The sequence below is a fragment of the Abramis brama genome (assembly GCF_963993115.1).
Source record: "Abramis brama genome assembly, chromosome: 13".
NCBI classification, from domain to species: Eukaryota; Metazoa; Chordata; class Actinopteri; order Cypriniformes; family Leuciscidae; genus Abramis; species Abramis brama.
The window spans coordinates 31,408,168-31,430,408 of NC_139975.1; the positions used below are offsets into that span (position 1 = coordinate 31,408,168).

The 22,241-nt window shown below is 39.9% G+C and overlaps 1 protein-coding gene across 2 annotated transcripts in view; it reads right to left on the reverse strand.

Moving 5' to 3' along the window:
* Nucleotides 1-3,405: 3,405 nt before the first annotated feature.
* atrx (ATRX chromatin remodeler) overlaps nucleotides 3,406-22,241 on the reverse strand; it is a 48,426-nt gene continuing 29,590 nt past the window's right edge. For both annotated transcript variants that reach the window (XM_084133839.1, XM_084133840.1), the window contains exons 26-35: nucleotides 21,117-21,270; nucleotides 20,928-21,028; nucleotides 19,214-19,322; nucleotides 18,944-19,121; nucleotides 18,419-18,610; nucleotides 10,853-11,002; nucleotides 8,108-8,224; nucleotides 7,793-7,888; nucleotides 6,576-6,704; nucleotides 3,406-4,757 (exon numbers count right to left, since the gene is read on the reverse strand). In XM_084133839.1, coding sequence (XP_083989965.1) covers nucleotides 4,533-4,757; nucleotides 6,576-6,704; nucleotides 7,793-7,888; nucleotides 8,108-8,224; nucleotides 10,853-11,002; nucleotides 18,419-18,610; nucleotides 18,944-19,121; nucleotides 19,214-19,322; nucleotides 20,928-21,028; nucleotides 21,117-21,270 — 1,451 coding nt within the window. In that variant the 3' untranslated portion in view covers nucleotides 3,406-4,532. The remainder of the gene's footprint in view (nucleotides 4,758-6,575; nucleotides 6,705-7,792; nucleotides 7,889-8,107; nucleotides 8,225-10,852; nucleotides 11,003-18,418; nucleotides 18,611-18,943; nucleotides 19,122-19,213; nucleotides 19,323-20,927; nucleotides 21,029-21,116; nucleotides 21,271-22,241) is intronic.

Sequence of the window (22,241 nt, forward strand, 5' to 3'; positions counted from 1 at the left end):
ACACTGAGCTGATTGAGTTTGACTTCTATGATAGTTTAGCTTCAGTTAAGCATTAAGCTACCGTACGGTCGCTTTTCTCACAGTCTTAAGGCACTGAAGGCAGTGAGATCACTAGTTATTTAAGTCAACATGATACGGCATTCACCAACCATTGTACTTCTATCTATTATGTCATCTATTTTGCAAGTAAAACTGTGTGTGGCATTTCATCAGAGGAGGAGCAAGTTATGATTTGATGAAAGATTACAAAGACAAACATGTTGTCAAGTAGGTAAAGTGAATTCTGATTTCATGTTGTCTTCAAAGTACAACACGTTTGATACCTTCTTTCGGAAAATCTTCATGTCAGGGGAGTTAAGCACACTAGCGGGAGTCGATCAATCTGTGAAATGTTGTTTATCTAGTGCAGCGTAAATTCCAGAACATCACAGCAGCATTCACAGAATAATCCAGCTCTCCAGAGACGTGGATGTTAGCTGATGATGTAAAAAGACAGCTCTTGGCTCAGGAAACCTGTGGGAAAGTTCTCCCTAAGCAGTCTGTAGAGGCATAAATCAACGCCCTACAGAAAGCGAAACAATACAAGAGAATGTGTTGCATTGGTGGGCGTCAAACCTGTTCAAAAGTCGGCACCACAGCAATATTAATGATAACGTACCTAGAACTATTGTTTTTTTTATTTGTATTACTAATCTGATGCTTTGTAAATCACAGCAACACAAAACTCCCAAGGTGATTGACTCCCATGAAGATTTGGACCAGCACTGATGTTGCCCTGAATGGACTCTATAGGGTTTCAGTCAACCCTTATAATCAGAAATGAACAATTTGGATGGAACAATCCAGATTTACAAACATTCACAACCCCACCCTTCACCGATGCCTGACAACATCCTTGGCTCAGCTCCGTTCAGATGATCAATTGTTAGCCTTGCTGCCAACACGCTCTAATACTTTCAGATACGAAGTGTATGCTGCATATTCATGTGAACGGAAGGAGGTTTTCACATTGGGGGACAGATGAGGGAACAGCTGCCCGCATGGTGCTGCAAAGTTAGCCGAGTGGTAATCTGGGCATACCAAGGATGGGATCAACATTTCAACATCTGCAATAGTTGTAATGTTTCTCTTTTGGCAGCTTTCTGCAAGCTGTGAATGCAAGCTCCCCTCGGGAGGGAGACGTGGGCTTGAGGGGGCGAATGGAAAAGAGGGGGGAGAAAAACCCTGGCTGCTAAAGAAATGAAAATAATAGCAAGCAGTAGAAAAGACACAGCAGATGAAAGACTGAAGGGGTAGATTGGGGTGTACGAGAGGCGATGGATTCTCAGGGTGTGAAAACAGCCGTCTAGAGAAAGCACATCTGAAATGTGCTCTTGTGCTCATGGACATTAAGTATGGCCTCATCTGTTTACTCATTTACAGAAAATATTTGACTGTCAACTGCATTGCTGCAATCATGGGACGGGTGTGGCACATTTGAACACGCATGAACATCTAGTGCAGGGCTCCTCCTCTCAAACTCACCTGCCTGTAACCGTCTAGTAATCCCGAAGACCTCGATTAACTTGTTCAGGTGTGTTTAATTTGGGTTGGACATAAACTCTGCAGGACTGCAATTAAAGAGCCCAGGTCTAGCCAGTATACATCTGTCCCAAAAAGTTGTTCCTTTACTTTCCTTAAAACCAATGTCTAAAATTCAAGGTGGCCAATATACTGTGTGTATATATATAGTATGCGTGTGTTAATTTTGATTATTACCACCCCAGCACCCAGTTTGCTAATTTTGCAGTCAATCCAGTGACAGCTGCTACTACTGGCAATGTGTCTTGCATATATATATATATATATATATATATATATATATATATATATATACACACACACTTTGGGCTGCTATACGTTAGCTGTCCGCCATATCGGGACGGTCAAATCCAGTCTATGGCACTCAAGAGCAAGTTGACTGTGCATCTGCAACCCACACACATTTACATGTATGAATATCTATATAGACAGACATTGAGATGATTTTCACAGCATTTAGTTTATCATTCATGTGATGATTCTGAATATGGATAATGCATATTGAGTTGCATATTGAAACCCCAACGAGCACATTTTCACCTCTGAGAGGTTATCCTAGTTCATCAGCTCGGTGGTTTTTACAGCCATAGGCTGCACAATGCAGAGACATTTACAATGAACATTTATTGATTTGTTAGTGTGAGTGAAGAACAGTCTCATGTTAACTGTTCCAAGATGGCGGATACGTTCGACGTGTCTGGAACAGTCGAATGTGGCAGATTGCAGATGGAACCAAACAGAATATTTTTGAAAATTCTCAAAATTGAAGAAATTCAATATTAAAATCTAATATAAATGTAAAAATAATATAAACTTCTCATATAAAAGTTTAAAATGTTAATGTCCCCCTGTACTCAATCATTGTATCCCTTAAAACTCTTAAATCTTTGATCACCAAAATAACTTTCCTGTAAAAAAATAAAATAAAAAATCATGCCTTAAAATAGCTTGAATGTAACTCGACAGCCTTGATTCATTTAGTACAAGTGATCCATAAATATGCAAATGAGCCCCACCTCCACTCACTCATATAGGCTTGTCAACAAGTGGATGTATCAATGGTAAAGCGTTTTATGTATCATTCTCTACAACATTGGGGACACAACTAGTCACACAAACTATGTTCCCATTCACCATCTCAGTGGAAAAAGGCATATAGTTCATAACATAATATACACCATATACATAACTCACCTGTTATATTACTAAATGTACCTGATTTTTCATACAGTATCATCAGAAAAATGTATCGGGATAACCTGGCATCTCTTGAGACTCCTCTGCTAGTTCGCTGTTAATGATATGCTAAAGCCCGCCGGCACGTTGATCCGATTGGTTACAAGGTAGTTTGTGACGTCAGAAACACCAGCGATTTCAAACCGTGTTTTTGAGACTGTCTTTGATTCACTGCAGTTTTAAGGAGAAAATACTCAGCAATGGTGTTGACTTATGCTTTAAGACAAACCATGTGCAAATTCATATTAAAAACACCACAGTCATATAAACAACATTAAAAGCTGGATTTTCACCACAGGGGGACTTTAAAATATTTCAGGGTTCCCACATCCACACCTACACATTTTTATGACTTCCGTTGTCGTCATGATCATTAGATACATTTTAATAACAGCTATTGAAAATGCAGATATATTTTTTTTTTCCTGACAAAAAAAATCTTAAAACTGTGCATAACTAGAATGATTTATATTCAACCTTAGGAACTACTAGGTTTTCACAGAACATAATTTTTGCAAATTCACTGTGCCCAAGATAGTGCAGAAATTGCACACCGCAGCAAAAAAATGACAACCCACAAGCAAGACCTGAATGTAACATCCTTTTGGTCACTTTATTTAAATGTGATATTAAATACTAAGTAGCAGATCATATTAATGGCAGAAATTGTTGGTGTATATGCTAACATTTGAACATTTTCAGGAGGGGAAAAAAGTTCCTCTACATTTCTGAACGACACCCTGTGGATATCAAAGGGCTTATTGTTTGCCAATGAAAAACATCTAATTTAGTGTCCGAAGTAGAGATGTGCCCAAGAACAGATCAACACAGCTCTAGCACTAACCTGATAAGGAAAGTGTTAGGCATTATCATTTCATCATCATCAGAACAGGTTGAACTTCGGGTTAAACCATACAAACATGTACCCAACACCTTCCAGACGCCAACTCAGGCACAAACCCAAATCAAGCGGGGAGAGAAACAGAAAAAAAAAAAAAAAAAAAACAAGAAAAAAAAAAAAAAAAAAAAAAACAGAAAGAGAAATTATGAACAGTACTCACAACAATATGCTAGGCAACACTACAACGAGAAGTTTGATGTTACAAAAGTCCGGAGGAATTCAGCAAGCAGTTTTAACAACACAGACATTCCATAGCATGATTAGCAACAACGATTTTAAATACCTAAAAGCAGATTAGAAAAAGGGGTTTTAAAACGTTAGAAGAGATCTAGCTGCTTGATATAAGGCCATTTGATTTGACGTTACATTTAAGGTGTCCGCTGCAGTGTCTCTGGCGCACTGGCTATCACAGTACCGATGACAATCCACTACTAGGAAGATATTAACGCAGATAGTATTTACGGGGTGAAATCTTCTCTATGGTTATAGAACAGAAACTCTATGGTCCCTCTTCGATCACGCTGTTTTCCTTAATTATTCATATATGCACAGCCCTTTATTTCAAGGGAAAAAAACAAAACAAAAAAACTTGCAATGCCTAAAAGCATTTGGGGAGAATATCTTCTTTAATCTTTAAATACGCGAGAGAAAAAAAAAAAAGATCTTGAATAACATTAAGGCTATATACACAAAATGACAAACTGCACTGCCAAAAACCCCTTAATCAAAGTCCCAGGATGCCCCTTTCTTATGGCCAGGGGGCTCACGTAGGTGTCCTGGCTGTGTCAGTCCAGCTGTGTGTTCAGCGAGGCGTCTACAGGCCCTTGGATGGGCCCGGGTTCTTGCCCAGCTGAGAGGAGGGCAGGCCCTGGAGCGCCCCGAGCTGCTGGTACAAGCCCAGCAGGTCCATCTGGTTCATGGGGGCCGAGAGGCCGTTCTGCATGGCCAGCTGGTTGAGGAGCATCCCCTGTCTCGCGAGGGCCATCTGCTGCTCCTGCACCTTACGGTTGGCCACCACCTTCTGCACGTACATCATCAGCTGGAGGGAGACCGGGACTGGATGTTACTCTTTTGTTATGAAAGTCATGCTATATCAAGAGCTGTTTTATGTATCGCTCTCTACAATGTCGGACACATAACTGTAATTAATATGATCAGGCTTGGCTTGACTACGTTATCAAACAGCTAATAATGTGTTGCTAATGTTACACAAATCATGTTCCTGTTCGCCATCTCAGAGTCAGACAGCTGCCTTATAAAGATCAGCATCATTAGAAACACTCTGAACATCATAGAAAGTCAGTGGACAAGGGCATATGGTTCATCATAAGATCATTTTATACACCATATCAAGATCTCTGCTTTCAAACTGAACTGGGGCCGGTTTCACAAAGCTATTTTAGAGCGGTCTATAGTGTTAGACAAGTCTAAAATGTGCTCATAGACTAGGCTAATGCAAGTTAGACTGTTTCACAAAAATAAAGACTGACTTAACTTAGACCAAAAAAATTAGACACTTACCCCCAGGCTAACTTGGGTCTAAGACTCTGTGTTATCTTGGCAACCAGCAGTAACAATCAGTTACATTACAAACAGCCAAAAGAAAAGGGAAAATGGCTCACAATTTAAACATTTCTTCTTGTTACTACATTCTCCGCTAAATTTCCCAAGTAAAATGTCCTTGTAACTGTTATACTCCTCCAACAAACACATATTTTCCGCTGGGCTAAACTGCACTGAGCGGTTGAATGCGCTTACTCGATCCGCCATGTTTTTTGTTTTGAAAAGTGTCCTAATTTACCCAGAATGCATTGCAGTGTAGTCCTACTTAAGCTAGTCAGAGTCTTAAGTGCTTTGTGCAACGGTCTGATTTAGATGTCTATCTGAAGTCTGACTATCTACTATATCTAAGCCATAGTCAAAGTCTATCTTTGTGAAACCGGCCCCTTGTGCTTTTCTTCTGAGCTGAACGAACAATGACTATGCTACTACATTACCCGTCCACAAACAAACAACGCGTTCTTTGATTACATTTGGGATAGATTTTCAGAGCTCGACATTAACACTTGTCCGGGACAAGTGGATATTTTTGAAGGGGGCAAGTGAAAGAATTTTACTTGGCTTTCCGGACAAGTAGCCTGATTAAAACGTCAATAACAAACAAAATAAAATAAAAAATAATAATAACTAGGGAATCACCAAAACAAGTGTAAGTAATTTGATTGGTAACAGCTTTATAGTGTCTTATTATTCTAATTAAATTTATTGATCAATTCTAAGAATTTGAAATGAAAGATGAAGCATTCATTTTAATAAGGTTAGAAAAAAAGCCCTTTATAAAAGGTAAATGGGTACCCTCAGGGTAAATATAATAAAAATAATTCTGGACTTGCTCGAAATAAAATAGGACTCTTATTTTGAAGGCCTACGCTTTACTACTGCCAGCTGCTCATTCAGAACGATGAGGGAGATCAAATACAACCATTTAGGATATATTGCAACACGATAATTTAGGCCCTTGTCCCAAATGGCACACTTCATGTGTCTCTGCACATCCTAAGACTTTTTATAGCCTTAAATTAGACCAAACATTGAGATTTTTCTCTGAATTTAAGACCGAGACTTTTTAAGGATTCGTAGGGACCCTAAATTAATTCACACCTCATATTTAACTATTTTGGACGGATGGAGAAAACAAGTTGCCTCTGTGCAATGCGAAATATGCTGGGAAAGTGGTGCAACAGGGCTCCAGTAATAAAAGTCCCATTTCATTTTATTTAGGTTCAAACGTTCATGTCACTTAAACACAAGAAGAGCAGATGAAGTCACGGAAACAGTGAGAAGTGAGCACACGTACAGTTTGTTGCTTGCCGAGGACATCACGGTAAATAGCCTCCCTGTGTTTGATTTCCAGCTCGTAGCCGGCCTGCCTCCCAAGAGCCATGGACTGGACCTGGGCCTCCGGTAAACTCGGATTCTCCTTCCACTGCCAAAAACAACACACCTGTTACTTCCTGTAGACCTCAACAAACAAACACTTACACGCTCATCACACACACAAACACATTTAGCAGTGGTTCAGAACTCAGTCCAACACAAGCTTAATACTGATGACACAGCAACCCACAGAGTCAATAAGCACAGCCTCAAAAGTGTAGGTTTTGCCCCTACAAGACTTGCATCAAGTTGTGGCTCGTTGTAATGCAGTTGCTAAGGTGTTCTAAGTGGTTGCTAGGTACACAAAAAACCACAAAAGTGTTTTTTTTACCACAAAAGTGGTTTTTGCCCCGGGAAACACCAACTGCCAAACAAATTTAAGTCACTTTTTTACAGATGTTAACAAATTTTCACTATTGTCAGAGAAGCAAACCTGGACCTGCACTGTTAAGGCCCCGATATACCTTATGCGGAGTAATGTCATTTCGACCAAAATCAGGCCAAAACCGAGTGTGTCTGCAGTTCGTTTATGGAGTTTGAAACAGCTTGCCAAAGTGAACTTTCTAGAAAAGTTCGCTCTGGCTGGTAAACAGCTTTGACCTACCATTGGTCAGTGGCGATTACCTAATAAGTAGGTGTGGCTCTGAGGCTCCGCCTTCCATGACATAGAAAAAACGTTGCGATTTATTTCTGTTCATTCTGTCGAGGTCAGACGCGAGTAAAAACATGAACACATTGGTGAGCCGCTTTATAGTAGAAATTGAAGCTGCACTTCAAACAGAGACACTGACACTTTTTTTAATATTTAATTCTGTAAGGCTGCTTGCTTTAAAGCAATCTGTTGTATAAAGTGCCGAATTGCAGAGCTCATGCAAAAATATCCACATCGCTATGATCAGATGCTTTCTCATTGCTCATTGCGTTTTTATTTTGTTATTGAGAGGAAAGCACACATTTGCATCTAAACGGCACTGGGATGTTCGCTAAGGATATTCCGCTGCTGAGGCATTTCAAACGTATTTTTACCCCTCGTGAGGAACGAAAAATAACTTTGCCACGAGTATATCGGAGCCTTTATGTGCAGTCTTTCGGATGAAGTGCCTGAATGCAGGGACTCGCCCTCCTCCCGTCACTCACCACCTGCGCGATGATGTCCTCCAGTGGTTCCCTAGGCACTGACTTCAGAGCGCTAGTGGCCTCCAACACTTTCTGCCTGCCCTGGTTAATCAAATCCTTGAGCATAGAGGGAAAGAATCAAGTGTGAGAAGAAACAAAGAACACACTAGACAAGATTGAAACAAACGCTGAATTTGATATTTTCACAGAGATGACTAGCATACATGAATAGCAGCTGGCAGAGCACAACGCCAAATGTCGCTGCCTGAGGACGCATGTCGCAATTAGCTGCCGGCTGAAGGAATGTGAAACGTGCATGTGGGGCTCATTACTTACCTCCAACTGTTGGTTGCTCATGGAGGCCAAGGCGGCCACGTTGAAGGGGAAGTAGGAGTTTGATGCTCCCACGCCCATTTGAGCATAGGCCGGCTGGTTGAAACGCATGGACAGACCCTGAAACAACAGCAGAGCGGGTCCATCAGTCCAACAGAACCAGACTAACTTAATTCAGAGTTCGTACAGACACTGTCAAATGAAATTCCAAGGACTTTCAATAACTACTTTTTTGGTTTTCAAGGACTACAATCAGAGATCTCACTTATCAAAACAATATCTTTATTATCTTTCAAAAAAAAAAAAAAAAGGTAAACCGATAAATTAAAATATACTAATAAAAACAAAATGGTACAAATAAAGTGCAGCCCATGCAAAGTATGCAATGACTGTGGCAACATTAACCATTGAAAGGATACTATGACAAAGATATATCGCTTTCCTTATTCAAACTTTTTTTTTTTTTCATGAATATATATGATGGACCTGATCAATGAAAGTTGAATCATATACTTGGATATTTATATAAGCAATATCACATTCGTAGTCATGCGAAATTGCGAAATGTCTTTATATCTTTATCAGACAGGCTAGTTTACACTAATTTCATATATATTGTCTTTCGATAATTCAAGCACCTCTTCATAAATATGTTTTTTAAGGGTTTTCCAGGACTTAAATTTCAAAAGGTCAAATTCAAGTACTTCAAGCACTTTAAGCGCCTTGTACGAACCGTTAATTTAATGAGATGAGGTCACACATTAGTATCCCAATTATAAATCTTCAAATCAGGTTCGGCCTGACAGATAAGTCAGTCTTACATCACGCTAGCACCTGCTGTACGGTAATCAAAGCGGCACTTTTTTTTGGAGAGTGTTTTCCACTCGATTTGCGACTTTAGACATGATCTGTCTTCGATCTGGCGAAGACGCACGGCGAACTATAATTCACAGCCAACAAATCACGGGAGGATCCAAAAAATCCTGATGTGCACCCATGTGAACCTCTGTTAGGGTCCTACCCAAGCTGTGTTTGTCTTACGTCTCTAAACAGAACGTTCCCCTCGCGAAGGTCAGCAGGATGGCTGTGTTTGTGTGTAAATGAACTACCGAGGCAGATGCGGCCGATCCCGCTCTTTAATTGGGTCTTTGGTGCTCGCAGCTCGTAAACACACTCCACAGCTGAGTGTCCGGTGTTCAGACCTGGCTCAAGCAGGTGTTCGGCAGAGAGGATCACAGCTGCGCCACAGACACTAAAACATCTAAACTGACGCTCTTTTAATCTGCTTTCAAAATGTGACGCTCACTGAATGGCCGTTTTCAACTAAATCATGAGCAGAACTCAATATAATGCAAGTGACTGCTTAAAATCCACCTTAATGGCTCTGACATTGTTAATGATTTTCAGTAACCAAATTAGACAAAACTCTTCAATCTCAAAATACACCAATGACTGTAGCGAAATGATCAAAAGCGGGTGAATTCTTTTCGCTGCATACAATAGCGCTGGCCAAGTGATTCACTGATGAAATTACTCTGATTTAAGCATATTTAAAACATCTTGCCAAAAAATAACATGAAATTTAGGAGACAGATCACATGTAGAGCAGAATGTGCGTGTCAGTATGGTATGAATCACACACACACAAATCAAAACTCATGTCTGCACTGTCTCAATGCTCAGTACAACAGCTGAGAGCCAGCAGGTAAAACTGCTGACTACAAATACAGCTCCTGTGCTGGGCACTGAAATTACAGTGATACTTTCCATGTATGCGGTTTCCATGTGGTCTTTTTATTGCAATACTTGGGATGTGCATTTTGGTCATTTTTACTGCTTAAATACTCAGGAAAAGGAGCAGGATTCAGTCTGTGGTTTTTTAACTGTAGGTCTACGTGCATTTATGTCAGACGGACAATGTTTGCGATTACATCGCATCTCATATTTTTTTCCAGTTTGCAGTCGTTTTTGAAGATCTCTGAAGTAGCGTTTAGTTGACTGCGGGGTATCAGTCTAGATGTTGTTCTGATTTTGAAAAGGAATCATTACAGTAAATCAGAAATGGAGAGAAGGCACTTGTGATATAATTCAACTAGAGTCAAGTCCCACATGGCAAGTCATTTCTCTCCCACTAATGAGCTTCTGACCTGAAGACAATGACTCAGATTGTTTGAAACCTACAAAGGATTCCAGGACTGGATATAAAAAGGACACAGACTCTCAGCCATCAGACAAGCAGGTTTCACTGTGTTTACGTAAGGGTTATGATTATGATTTGACCCTCTGAACTACTAGACACTTCAGAAAAGCTGTGATTCAATGGGTTCAGGTAGAACTGTTACCACTCTTGCAAGCAACAAGGCTTTTTGGTAGCTCTCAATGTCTTTATGTAGCTATAAAAATAGCTTTATTTTTACAAGGTGCAATACTTTTGAAAACTTTTATGTAAGCACATATGTAAACAGTTAGACCTCTCTCATGGTAATGTGTCCATAACTACAATGGGCATTTTTTTGTTCATTTCTTATGTGATATAACTCCAAATTATTATTTGAGAGTTGCAGTCCATAACTAGAGAAATAATACCTCACTAAGAATTCTTAAACTGCTATCAGTAATGGACAGATACAGACAGACAAGTGTAAAAAACAAACAAAAAAACACATTTGCTGACTGATATGCAGGTATTAGATGATATATTTTATCATTACATTTATAAAACAGTAAAGGGTTTGTGTGGCTACACACCTTCTTCTCGGCCTCATATTCGGCCCACGCTGCCTTGCGATCCTCCTCACTCAGTGCCTCTTCCTCCTTGTGGTCCAGCAAAGAGTCATGCTCGTGGTAGCCGACGATCTGATCTTTGTAACTGTGAAGCAGTTCTGCAAGGACAGGATCCTGGGACAGGAGAAAGAGATGGGTCAACATCCTACACCAATACACACAGAGATAATAATTTACCACGATTATTGATCTAAACATACAATAATTAGTGGGTTAAACTTCTTGGCCAGTATTCACACAAACACAGTCGGTCATGTGCTAAGTGAAAGTAAACAGTTGAGAAAGAAATCGGATGCGTATCATTATATTGGATCTGTGCATTCCCTCTTAAAGTGACAGCAGTCTATAAATACCTGCTGCTGTTTATGTCATTTATGTTTATCAAACAAAAAAAGACAGCTTTAACAAAGATTCATCTATATTTAATTTACATAGTAACTATGCAGTGTTACTTTACATTTCATTTTTACATTTCTGTACTACTGTTAAACTTTACTTTGTTGTAATTAGTGTTTGATCTTATTTTTTTATCCACTTTTCACTTCCCTTTGATAATGTTTGAACTACTTGCTGATCTGAAAAATGATCCTATCTGTGACTCAAAAATCACCATGAGTTTTGTAATCCGTCGAACCACTAACAATAAATGAACATTTCAGAAAATTCACCCCATCTATTTTGTAAATGCAAGTTTCAAGTTGAACGATTCATCCATGTTTCTTTTTTTAAACTCGTTTGACCGCGCAAGCTCATATTCATCTGCCTACACTTTTGAATGCCATGCCAACATCCGATCAACAATCAATCACCAGAACCACGTCCCACCCTACATTTTTTCTTTTTCGATAATCCATTACACTTATATTTACATCACAATATGGAAGAAAATATATATCACTACCTCACTGTAACTGGACAACCTAAGATTCTGATCACCTAATAGTACACGTGGACAGTTATGTGTGGACATATTCATTTACTCAATTACAAAAAGTTACAAAGGTTCAGAATGAGTCGTTTTTTTGCATCAGTCTACGTTCTGAGTTCCGAAAGTTACAGTATGTTTTCATAACACACGCTCTTTAATATAAATAAACAGCAGTTCGTTTGCACTACAAAGCTAAAATTAAAAAAGAAACAGCCTCGAGCCAAATGTTCAAAATAGGACATTTATAATAACTGCAGACGCTTCCATGCAACTCTGGTATCCATGACTACACTGTTATTGAAAACAATACCTGAGTGGCACATAATTCACAACCAGGCCTCTTACAAACATGGTTTAATATGACTCTGCAGCTATTGTTTGCTTTTCTTTGTCCTGCCTGCACTTTACATTAAAAAGGTCCTCAAGATCTGGAAACATCTCCAGTGTAATGCAGGATCCCAACCATATGAGTATAAAACGCGCTATAGTTACGTCATCACCCGACTGAGCAGCATCAACAAACAAAATAAAACAAAAACAAAATTAATCAGAATCGTGATTAAACGTTCAAAGCCTCACGTTTCCAAATATGGGACTGATTACTAAATTGCTACAGAAAAGTTTGGATAAACCGAATCTAAGGAATGAAGTGAGAAAACCACAATCATCCTCTGAAGGGCGTATCACGTATAACCAGATCAAGGTTTATTTCAAGAAAAGAAAGATAACAGCAGTAAGACAGGTACCAATAACAGAGCCATGCTTTCTGCATTACAGCAGAGTGTAATGGAGAGCGCAGCTACAGATCCATCCACATCAAGGCTTTTCAGTAAATGGCTTCGATAGCTGGAAAATAAAAACATGTGGCGAAAGCCTGCATAATCACGCCAGGCCTGGCCTTTGATGGCCTATGATGGTGATGGTAATTTCTGGCTAAGTGGTTGAATTAAAACATGGCTGGATGCTGCCATGTGAGAAACCCCTTCTACATCACAACCGTGAAAAAGACTCCACGGAAAAGATGACCTCTTGTTGAACGTGTGCAGAGCGAAAGACAATTCGATGATGAAGCTGTTGTTTGAGCACATTTCAAACACTCGCCGTCATGAGGGGTCCCGACCCGGGCCTGAGCTTATCTGAACATTGTCCAATTTGGAGCCGCCGGGTAAATGGGTCACAGAGCCGCTGGGTCAAATGACAGTGAAAGCCGTCCAGGGGAGCAAGGAATTCTGGGATTCCTGATTAATCTCCAGGCTGGAGCTCCGCGGGTGGTCTCGCCCGTCTCCGTAACCTGCCCTACATGTGCATCTCGACCAAAGGCACTAATGACGGTAACAAGAACTCCTGCATTGTCATAATGTGAGCTAACCCCACGCATAATGACGGCTTAGGAAAAGGATATCGTTTTACTCCATGCATGGATGTGGAATAGGTTGGGTGGGGGGGAATGGGGGGAATCAGCAGACTGCAGATTTTTTTCTTTTCTCAGGGAAATTGGGAGTTGGGATCCCACAGGAAGTGAAACGGGGGGAGGAAGCTTTTTTGCTTTTGATCAAAGCATGGAGGTGCTTGAGCCAGACTTCTGCAAGGATAAATACAGCCCCAGGTGAGGAGTCGATCTGCCCGTGTCTGAACACAGCGCCTTTTCACTTCACAACCACAGAAATCATTTCCTTGTGAGTCTTTGAATTTTTTTGTGCTGTTGTCCATGCATCCTTTTGAAAACAGACTGTTGACCCCCATATAACTATAATAATAAAGCTTGAGCAAACTGACAAACAAGTTTGTTTTGAACTATTAAATGTGCATTTTCCCACTGTAATTCTCTCACTAGCAGAGAATACACTGTGTCCTGCCCAGCTTTAAATGCGACAAAAGAAACATTTTTAATGTAGATACACTGAGCAACTGAGTTAGAAGGTGCACCAATCAGACATTTCCAGAAACATTCCCTAAGCAGCGCACATCAATATTACTGACAGAACTGGTTGTGTCTTGGCACTTTGAATCGTTCATTTCTAAATTGTTCAAGAAAATTGACCTTTCGTTGCGCGACTTGCTTCATGTCTAATTGTGCACCATTTCAATCGTTCATGTTGGCCAGTTCTACTCGTAATCTATCAAGACTGTTATGCAAAGACCTTTCTGGCAAAATCGTCTTAAGTTTTGCCTGAACAGTGGCACTCTTAATGCATTACTTGACAGCTTGTTTGCTCTCAGCATGACATTTTTTAAATTGGCTTGAACAGCTATCAATTAAAGGCTGACAGCAGTAAGTACGTTTCTTGCAAGTTTTCCTAAAATAGAAAACTGAAACAAAGACACGGCTCCCAAATCACTGCTGGTGAAACAGAACATTAAAATAAACTTGAAGAGCTCTGCTCAACTACATACATTTACGACTTGGCAAACAAAAGGCAATTTACTTAAGACACAGTCCCAGATCAATGCTGCTGGTGTGAAATATGCAATCAGGTTCAAAGACGCAAGGCCCTTTTTCTTGCCATTTGGCTTCCTACTAAATCATTTTCAGCACATTTACAGCTATTTCAGCCCAATTGCCTCTCAAGGTTTTTGATCTGCCACCTTATATTAAATGCAATCCATATTCTCAAACGCTGTTTTACTTCACTCATTACCACAGCTATAAACTTCTGCTGTACGCTCTTTAGAAAGACAGGGAAAATGGAAGTGTGACAGACTAAAACCATTAAAAAAGCTAAAGAAACGGGAAAAGTGTGGACGTTTTTTTTTTGTGTGTTAAACTATAGATGTCCTGTTCTGATTAAAGTGAAACTTGACCTTTGTGATCTGAAAATTGGCATCCATGTGGACAAAAATCTTACCTAGCATTTCAAAATGAAGAGCCTAATGCATGCCTCAGATTTCACAAGACACTATGTTTGACATGCAGGTGCACAAACCAAAGAAACCAAGGGGTCCGGGGCAAGAGACTCAAGGAATGTGAAGGATTGAGATATTTGTAATACCTAACCTTAGCCAGGCAAAACTTACTCTACAGCTGCACACAAATTATACACATAACCTCAGTGCCCTGATAAACAGTCTGCGTCTGCAGAGCTCTTGATGTTTGGCACAGGACCGTATGTCAGATGTCCATCAGGAATATCATTCTAGACAACTTTTCTACTGTTTACTAAATGGAGGACTTTAGGTGAGAACTTCTATGACGTACTGCAGTTCACACCTTCAGGTCTTTCATCCAAGTTGGGGCAAATATCTAAAAATGGAGGGTTGAAGGCAACCACTCATTTAAGGAACATCTGGGGGACTTATTAAGGCCGGTTCCTGCACCTAATTACCCCAACTAAAGTCTGTTCCTTTGCTCAACGAGAGCCAGTCGGCAGGGGAGCCTGAGCGAAAGCAAATTACCACTTTCCCACCGATGGACCACTTTTGGGAAGTGTACACACCGACCTGACCGTGTCACTCGAGTCTGCCCAAGGGTCTCAGCTCTATAAAGGGCCTCCGAAGAGCCCGAGGCAGGGCCAGACCCCAAGCTGGGTGGCTCTTGTGTCTGGGCCAAAGCACTCTTCTTTGTCATTAGAGTGGAAGTCCGCTAGCTTCCTTTGTCTCCAATTAGTTTCTCTGAAAAGCACAAGAACATCCTAAAAGGGGTTTGGAATAATGACTGTTCATCAGGTCGGGGGAGGTTTACAGCGTTCCTTTGAAAACTTCAGAGACTAAATAGTGAATCAGCGTAACAGATGGCCTTCATGATGGCATGATGTTTGGGTGAGCTGAAACGGCACACAGGTTCAGAAGCGGGATGTGTGCTTTAGATGGAGAGGGGGTTGGGGAGTCTTCCCAGAAACACTAGGGAAAGTAACAGGGCAGTAACTTCGGGGGTGGGAGCTTTGCTATCGCTAGATCAGAGTAAGTTTATAGTGTACTATTACAGAGGGAATTGCTTGTACTCTGTATCCTGGAGGCTTTTAAGGAAATGTTAACTTAACTATCAGGTTTCATTTGAATTTTAATGTGTAATACTTATACAAACAAACAAAAATCGTATTAGCAGTGGGCAAGTAAATGTCTACCTCAGGCAAGCTGAATATTAAATGTGGTTAGACGTTTTATGTTTATTTCATGAGATTTTTTAACCAAATTTAGGACATGCCTGAATACTTTTAAAAACCATTAAATCAACAACTGAAATATATTAACAACATCCTAGGTTAAATTCTAAAGTTGTACACCGTTCGTTATTACGAACAATATTTGGTCGTGGCACATTTTTTTCTTTCAAAAATGAATGATTGAGATTAAATGCAGTAAACACTACAATGTGGGAAAATTGAATGAATTTACTTCCCACGGTGCTTTAAGAAAGAATCCAAATGATGTGTTACAATTTTATTTATTATTCATTTAATGGAGAGGGGAATAATGTAGTAACTGGGTTGCATATGCAAAGGCAGCAGCTAAATATTATATTTTTTGGGTAATTAAAATGAGTTTGTGATGTACGATAAATTGAAAATGGTCAAAAGTATGTCGTCGCTGTAAGTTTTTAATAGTGTAATTGAGAATGTACAAATTGAATTGTAGCCTAGCTATTCAAATTATATTAGCTAATAGTTCAACACCACTTAGTTCTCAGTCAAGTGTCATATTCTTTTGGCTTATTAAAAAAGGATCAAGGCATTGACAGACACATGCACAAGGTAAGGAAAAGGGCGAGGGGTAGAGGTCTGCCAAGTTGAGAAATATTTCCTGTGTTCCATAAACTTGGCGAGGGCATTGTGAGAAATAGAGATATGACTACAGGCTTTGAGGGATGACTGACTCATCTTCAGACGATTACAGGCAGCAGATTCCATCATAACAGCTGACTTGCTACATTCTGGTGCACATATGGCCAAATGTGGTCATCTGCAGTGTGCAAAGGTTGGGCTACATCTACGAATAAAAGCTTGATAAAGAACAACAAGCTTCTCAAAGATCAACTACAGCTTATGATAGACCAGGGAGACTTCAGCAGAGAGATGAGGGGGTTGTATAGCCAACATGACCCTTCTGTGCTACGCTGCTGTGTGCTTTGGACACATTTGGTGCATTTAATTTCATTTAATTTTCAACAATATTATTGATCTGCCTGCATTGACAGCATTATATGAGAACTGAACTTAGCTTACTAAATTTATTACTTCAGTTTACAACAAAAATGAACCATCACTGAACTTACTTAAGCTGGACTGTGACACTATTTTCTTCTGGAAACAAACTTTGTTGCATTATATTCCTGTTATCACTGTAAAGCTGCTTTGAAACAATCTGTGTTGTAAAAAGCACTATATAAATAAAGGTGACTTGACGTGTACTAGATGGCTTTGCCTCCAATTACAGGATCCCAGCATCACCGGTTCTACAATATAAATCTCTTCAGTAAACAAGGGTCACAAGAGGTAGCTGTGTGCAGCTGTGAGCTGTTGTGAATGATTAGATGCACAATCGAAGGCCAATGTGGTCTTGTAAAATCTTCAGGGGTTCTCTCCTGTTATTATCTCTGAGCGTTTGTAAGCACAGGTGCACAAAGGGGACAACACTATTAAGACAAGAGCAGAGCACCTTTCTTCCAATCCTCATCCAACATAAAAATGCAGAATGGTTTGGAAGCCAGTAAATAACAGTGTCTCATCCATTGAGAACATCAAAAGGAAACGTGCGTGGAACAAAACAGGCCAGGAGCATTCGACTTCAGCCCGAGTGCACACATGATTCTGATTGTGGGGATCGTAGAAAGATTTATTTCGTCCCTAGTCTTGGATCAATCGTGCATCAAGCTCAAGACAGAGACTACAAGCTCAGACAACAGACTCATGAAGACCCAATAGGAGCACGGAAGTTGAAACAAAGGTATGTGCGAAAGATGTTCAGATAAAACTGACACTTGCTCGTCTATATGCAATAAAAATAGATTGTTTTCTAATGTTTCTGTCACATTTTAATCATACTACCAAATGTACATAGAGTTTGCTCAGAATAAGCAGTCCTCTGTCCAGCTGCAAGTCTAATTTGAGATGTGCTGTGTCATTTTAATTTTGTGTCTAAATGGCGATGTCAGGGTGGATGCTCACTGATGACTTAAAACAGCCAAGACTTTGGTCACACTTTAAAACAGTGACTGGCTAAGATGTATATAGCACAGTGACTGACATGAAAACCATTTTTCAACTCACTGGGGTTACAACAACTGTAAAGGACAGATGCAAATTGCTTGATTGTTTACATTCTCGCACAAGCTCCATGTATAAAGTTGGAGATTCAATCCAACTTTATTCACAATCATACAGTACACTCAAGTAAAGCCATATAGCAACTGCTTGATTGCTTGTATTGTCACAAAATGTAAACTATATTATCAGCCAGCTATAATCTGCTAAACGCGACTACAAGGCATGAAGATATTAAGATATTATACACATTATCATCATGATTTTCTATTAACCTGCTTTGAAACAATGTCTTCTGAAAAGCTCTATACAAATAAATCTGACTTGACAAATTGAGACAAAACACCAAAATGTTTTCTGTTGGAGAAAGAGACAAACACAGGTGTGCAATGAAGTGGTTTTCACCTTGGGCAGCACGGGTGTGGTCCGCTTGCTCTTCTTCCCAGAGGGATCGTCCAGCTGGTCGGGCTCAAATGTGTAGAGCTCCGTCAGTTCGTTCATCGTAAAGTGACGTTCAATCTGCTGTTGGTCAACAACTCTGAAGGACAGCGACTGTTTGGTGACTTGCCGGTCATAGATCTTATCCTCCATGGTTCCCTTTAGAAACAAAAAACATTACAGATCTGATCACGGACCTAGTAATGGGCCCAATTAAGCAACATTTGTAGCCATTATCGATGCCGTCATGCTTTGCAGATAAAGCAATCCCAGAATGTTGTATGCTCTCTTGGATGACGATATTAGCCGAGCTTGTTGCAGAATCAGAAAACAAGTGCATATAAAAGTATGACTAGCTTAGCAACATGTGTTATCCAATTGGTGCTAGTTGAGTCTCTCAACTAACTCTCTATTCAAAAGCCCTGTCTATAAAATAAACGTGTGAATTTCTACATAGAAATGAACAACAAATAAATTCCCCAAATTTCTCACCTGAGCCAAAAACCTGTAGACAAACACAGTCTTCACTTGACCAAAGCGATAGACTCTGAAAATACTCTGAACGTCGTAGGATGGGTTCCATGAGGCATCAAAAATGATGACCCTGTTTGCAGCTACCAAGTTGATCCCGAGAGAACCAGCTCTGGTTGAGATGAGGAACAATCGACCCCTGTGGAGAACAAGAACACGAGTGCTTGACACTAGTGGGAAAGTGAGGAACAGTTCCACTGCTTGCTACTCCAAAGGGAAAAGTGTTTTTACCGAACATTACTGGTGTCATTGAACTCCTCTGCCCATTTCTTCCTGGTCAAGGCGTTCGTGGAACCATCCAGGCGGTAGTAGTCAATGTTTCTGAACCACTTGCCCTCACCTTGAAGAACAACAGCACAGCCAGTCAACAAGCCATTTCTAGCAAAGGTTTTCAGCAGCGGTCATGACCCTGCAGGGTTCCCACACCTTGGTTAACTTAAAATTCAAGGACATTTCAAGGACTTTCCAGGTCCAATACCCTCAAATTCAAGGACTTAATGTGGGGACACGTTTCAAGTGAGAGCAAGGTTACATCGTGTTACCCTGTAAGATACATTGTTACAGTTTTGCGCGAAACACTTAACGTAACACGTAAATGCGCGTAACTAACGTAAATCAAGCAAGCTAGTGCGCATAGGCCACGAAGTGTTGGTGAAATAAGACATTAGCGGATTAATATGGAATAATATGGAATTTTTTCCAGAAAACTTGCACAAAATATATACAAGCATTTTCAAGGACCTGTATCTATGCATGTTTATTCTCAAAAACTTTCCAGGGCCTTGATTTATTTTATTTTTTTAGATTCAAAAACTTTCAAGGATTTCAAGGACCCATGGGAACCCTGGCCCTGGTAGGGTGTGTGCTGAGTATGAAGAGCTCTGGGGAAAGTATGCACCCTACATAGGTGGCAAAGTCTCGTGTTCAGCATCTAATATTGTGGCCTCCCACACTCGTGTTCATACCTAACATTTCAATATGTTTCCAATTATGCCTCTGTGATCTTTTCATTACAAATTACAAAGCCTTAAGCAAACATTTTTTTGCAAAATAAAAAAGGCCTAATCATTTTCAAAATTAAAGTAAAAACAGCTGCGAGGGTTTAATTAGGACCATGACCTTATTCCAGAGGCTTTATATTTACATGCGCATATTTGCGTGTTTCTGCAGACACTTAACCCAGATCTGTGTCAGATGTGTGCGCAAATATAAGATGAGTTTTCGCATGTAACCACAGTTTGGTCACTCACTGGATCAGTGCTCACTTTGCTTTTTTATTTGCTAAAATCAATGTTAAATTTACAGCACATATAATTCAAATAAAAACGTCAGGATTGGCCATAAACATACAACAGAAAACTCCTAATAAACACATGGGCCACTGTACAAACCATATGAAGTCATAAATAAGGAACAAAAATATAAAAAATATTAGAAGGTTATATTATAATCCCACCAGCAAGACAAAGTCCAAAGGTGTTTTTTTTTAACATCCATTACTGTATATTAATATTTAAATCTATTAAATACTAGCATTCCTAAAATACTGGAATGATGCTTAAATGGCTATTTAATAACAGCTTAGCACGTGCCATCAGTCAAAAGGCAAAGTCGTTACATTTTGTACATACAACATACGACATTACATTTTGAAAGACCGAGACGCAAACCTGAGAATTGTTTTCTTTGGAAACATGGATTGACTCATTGACCATTTCTTGTTCATGACATGGTAAGAATTTAAAATGATGCACAACATAGTAAATAAAATATGCTGTCATTAACTGCAAGAGAGTTTATTAAGAATGAGAAGCATGCAGACTTTGAGTGGCATAAATGTCAGACTAACCATGAAAACAAAAGAGTTTATAAAGCAGTGTGCTCAAGGCTGAGGGAGGAGCATTGCTGAAAGAGCAATAATTAACTAAATACCAGCATGTCTAACCTTTGTACGGCGAAACTTTCCCTTCCTCTTTGGCTCTGCCTGCCAACTCCAGAAAATCCTCGATGAGGTCCAGAGAAATGAGAGACTGGCTGAACACCAACCTGAGCACACAATCATTACATACATGATCACATGACACTGAAGACAATGAGTCCTGAGCTGATGCGACTATGACAAAACATAACTCACACTTTATCTTCCACGTCTTCAGCCATGCGGAGGATCTCAAAAAGCACCACCATTTTCCCAGAATGCTCCAGCACTTCTGAATCTGCCTCGGTCACAAACTCTTTGTACCAGTCCGGTGACGGGCTGCCAGGACCGGAGTTTGACGAGGCCCGAACTGAGGAAAACACACAGATACACACTGTTATGACTGTATTTGTAGAAGACATGCACGGCAGGGATCTTAGATCCAAACTTGTGTCAGGTCAAAAATCGACCAACATCTTATTAATGAATAATTTGTTTCCGCCTAAAAATGTGAATTGTAAATAGTGTTGCGTTAATTTATTTTGTGTAATTGCACATGTGTGAACTCTTATCAAACTGAATTCATTCCGGTTGATGAATCTTAATGTAGTGTTAACATGAACACTAAACAAAGTGATCGGGTTGATGTGTGCGTTTATATGTCACAAGCTTCGAATCGGAATAGATTTTTTGACATGCGCACAAATATACAGTTTCCCGATGTTTGCACATAATAACTATTCTCCTATATTGGTTATTCAATTTAAACGGAAGACTTAATATCCGTTTCTGGTCATAATTTGGAGACAATGACCCGTCGTCTGTGGATGAGAATCTGAAACAAGGACTGGTGGGCCGTTGTCCTGCTCCACTTCACAGACGCTGAGTGAAAGGAGAATTTTAGGATGACGGGATGCTTATTTATATGACACTTTATTCAACAGGAACAACAGCTTGTTCAGCGCATCATACGTCCTTACGCCACTTCAACGTCATTGCACATGCGCAGTCCTTTCGGTTTCGGTTTCAATCTGATCAAGTGTTTACATGTTCTCTCGATTGGATTAGAAAAGGAACAAACCACCTCTTTCAATCCGATCAAAGTTTAATTCAGATCGAGCTCAATCGGATAGAGTAAGGTGTTTACACAAAGGCTTTTCAGTCCGATTGAGCCGTCAATCCGATTACTAATGGATTATTTGGGTGCATGTGAACGTAGCCAGTGATAAAGTCAATCAACCACTATTAGTAATAACACTGCCTAAAGGTCCTTGCACGTCCGAAATTTTCACACTTTAAAAAATAAATACGACCTCACGTTTTGTCAGTCACGTTTACTCC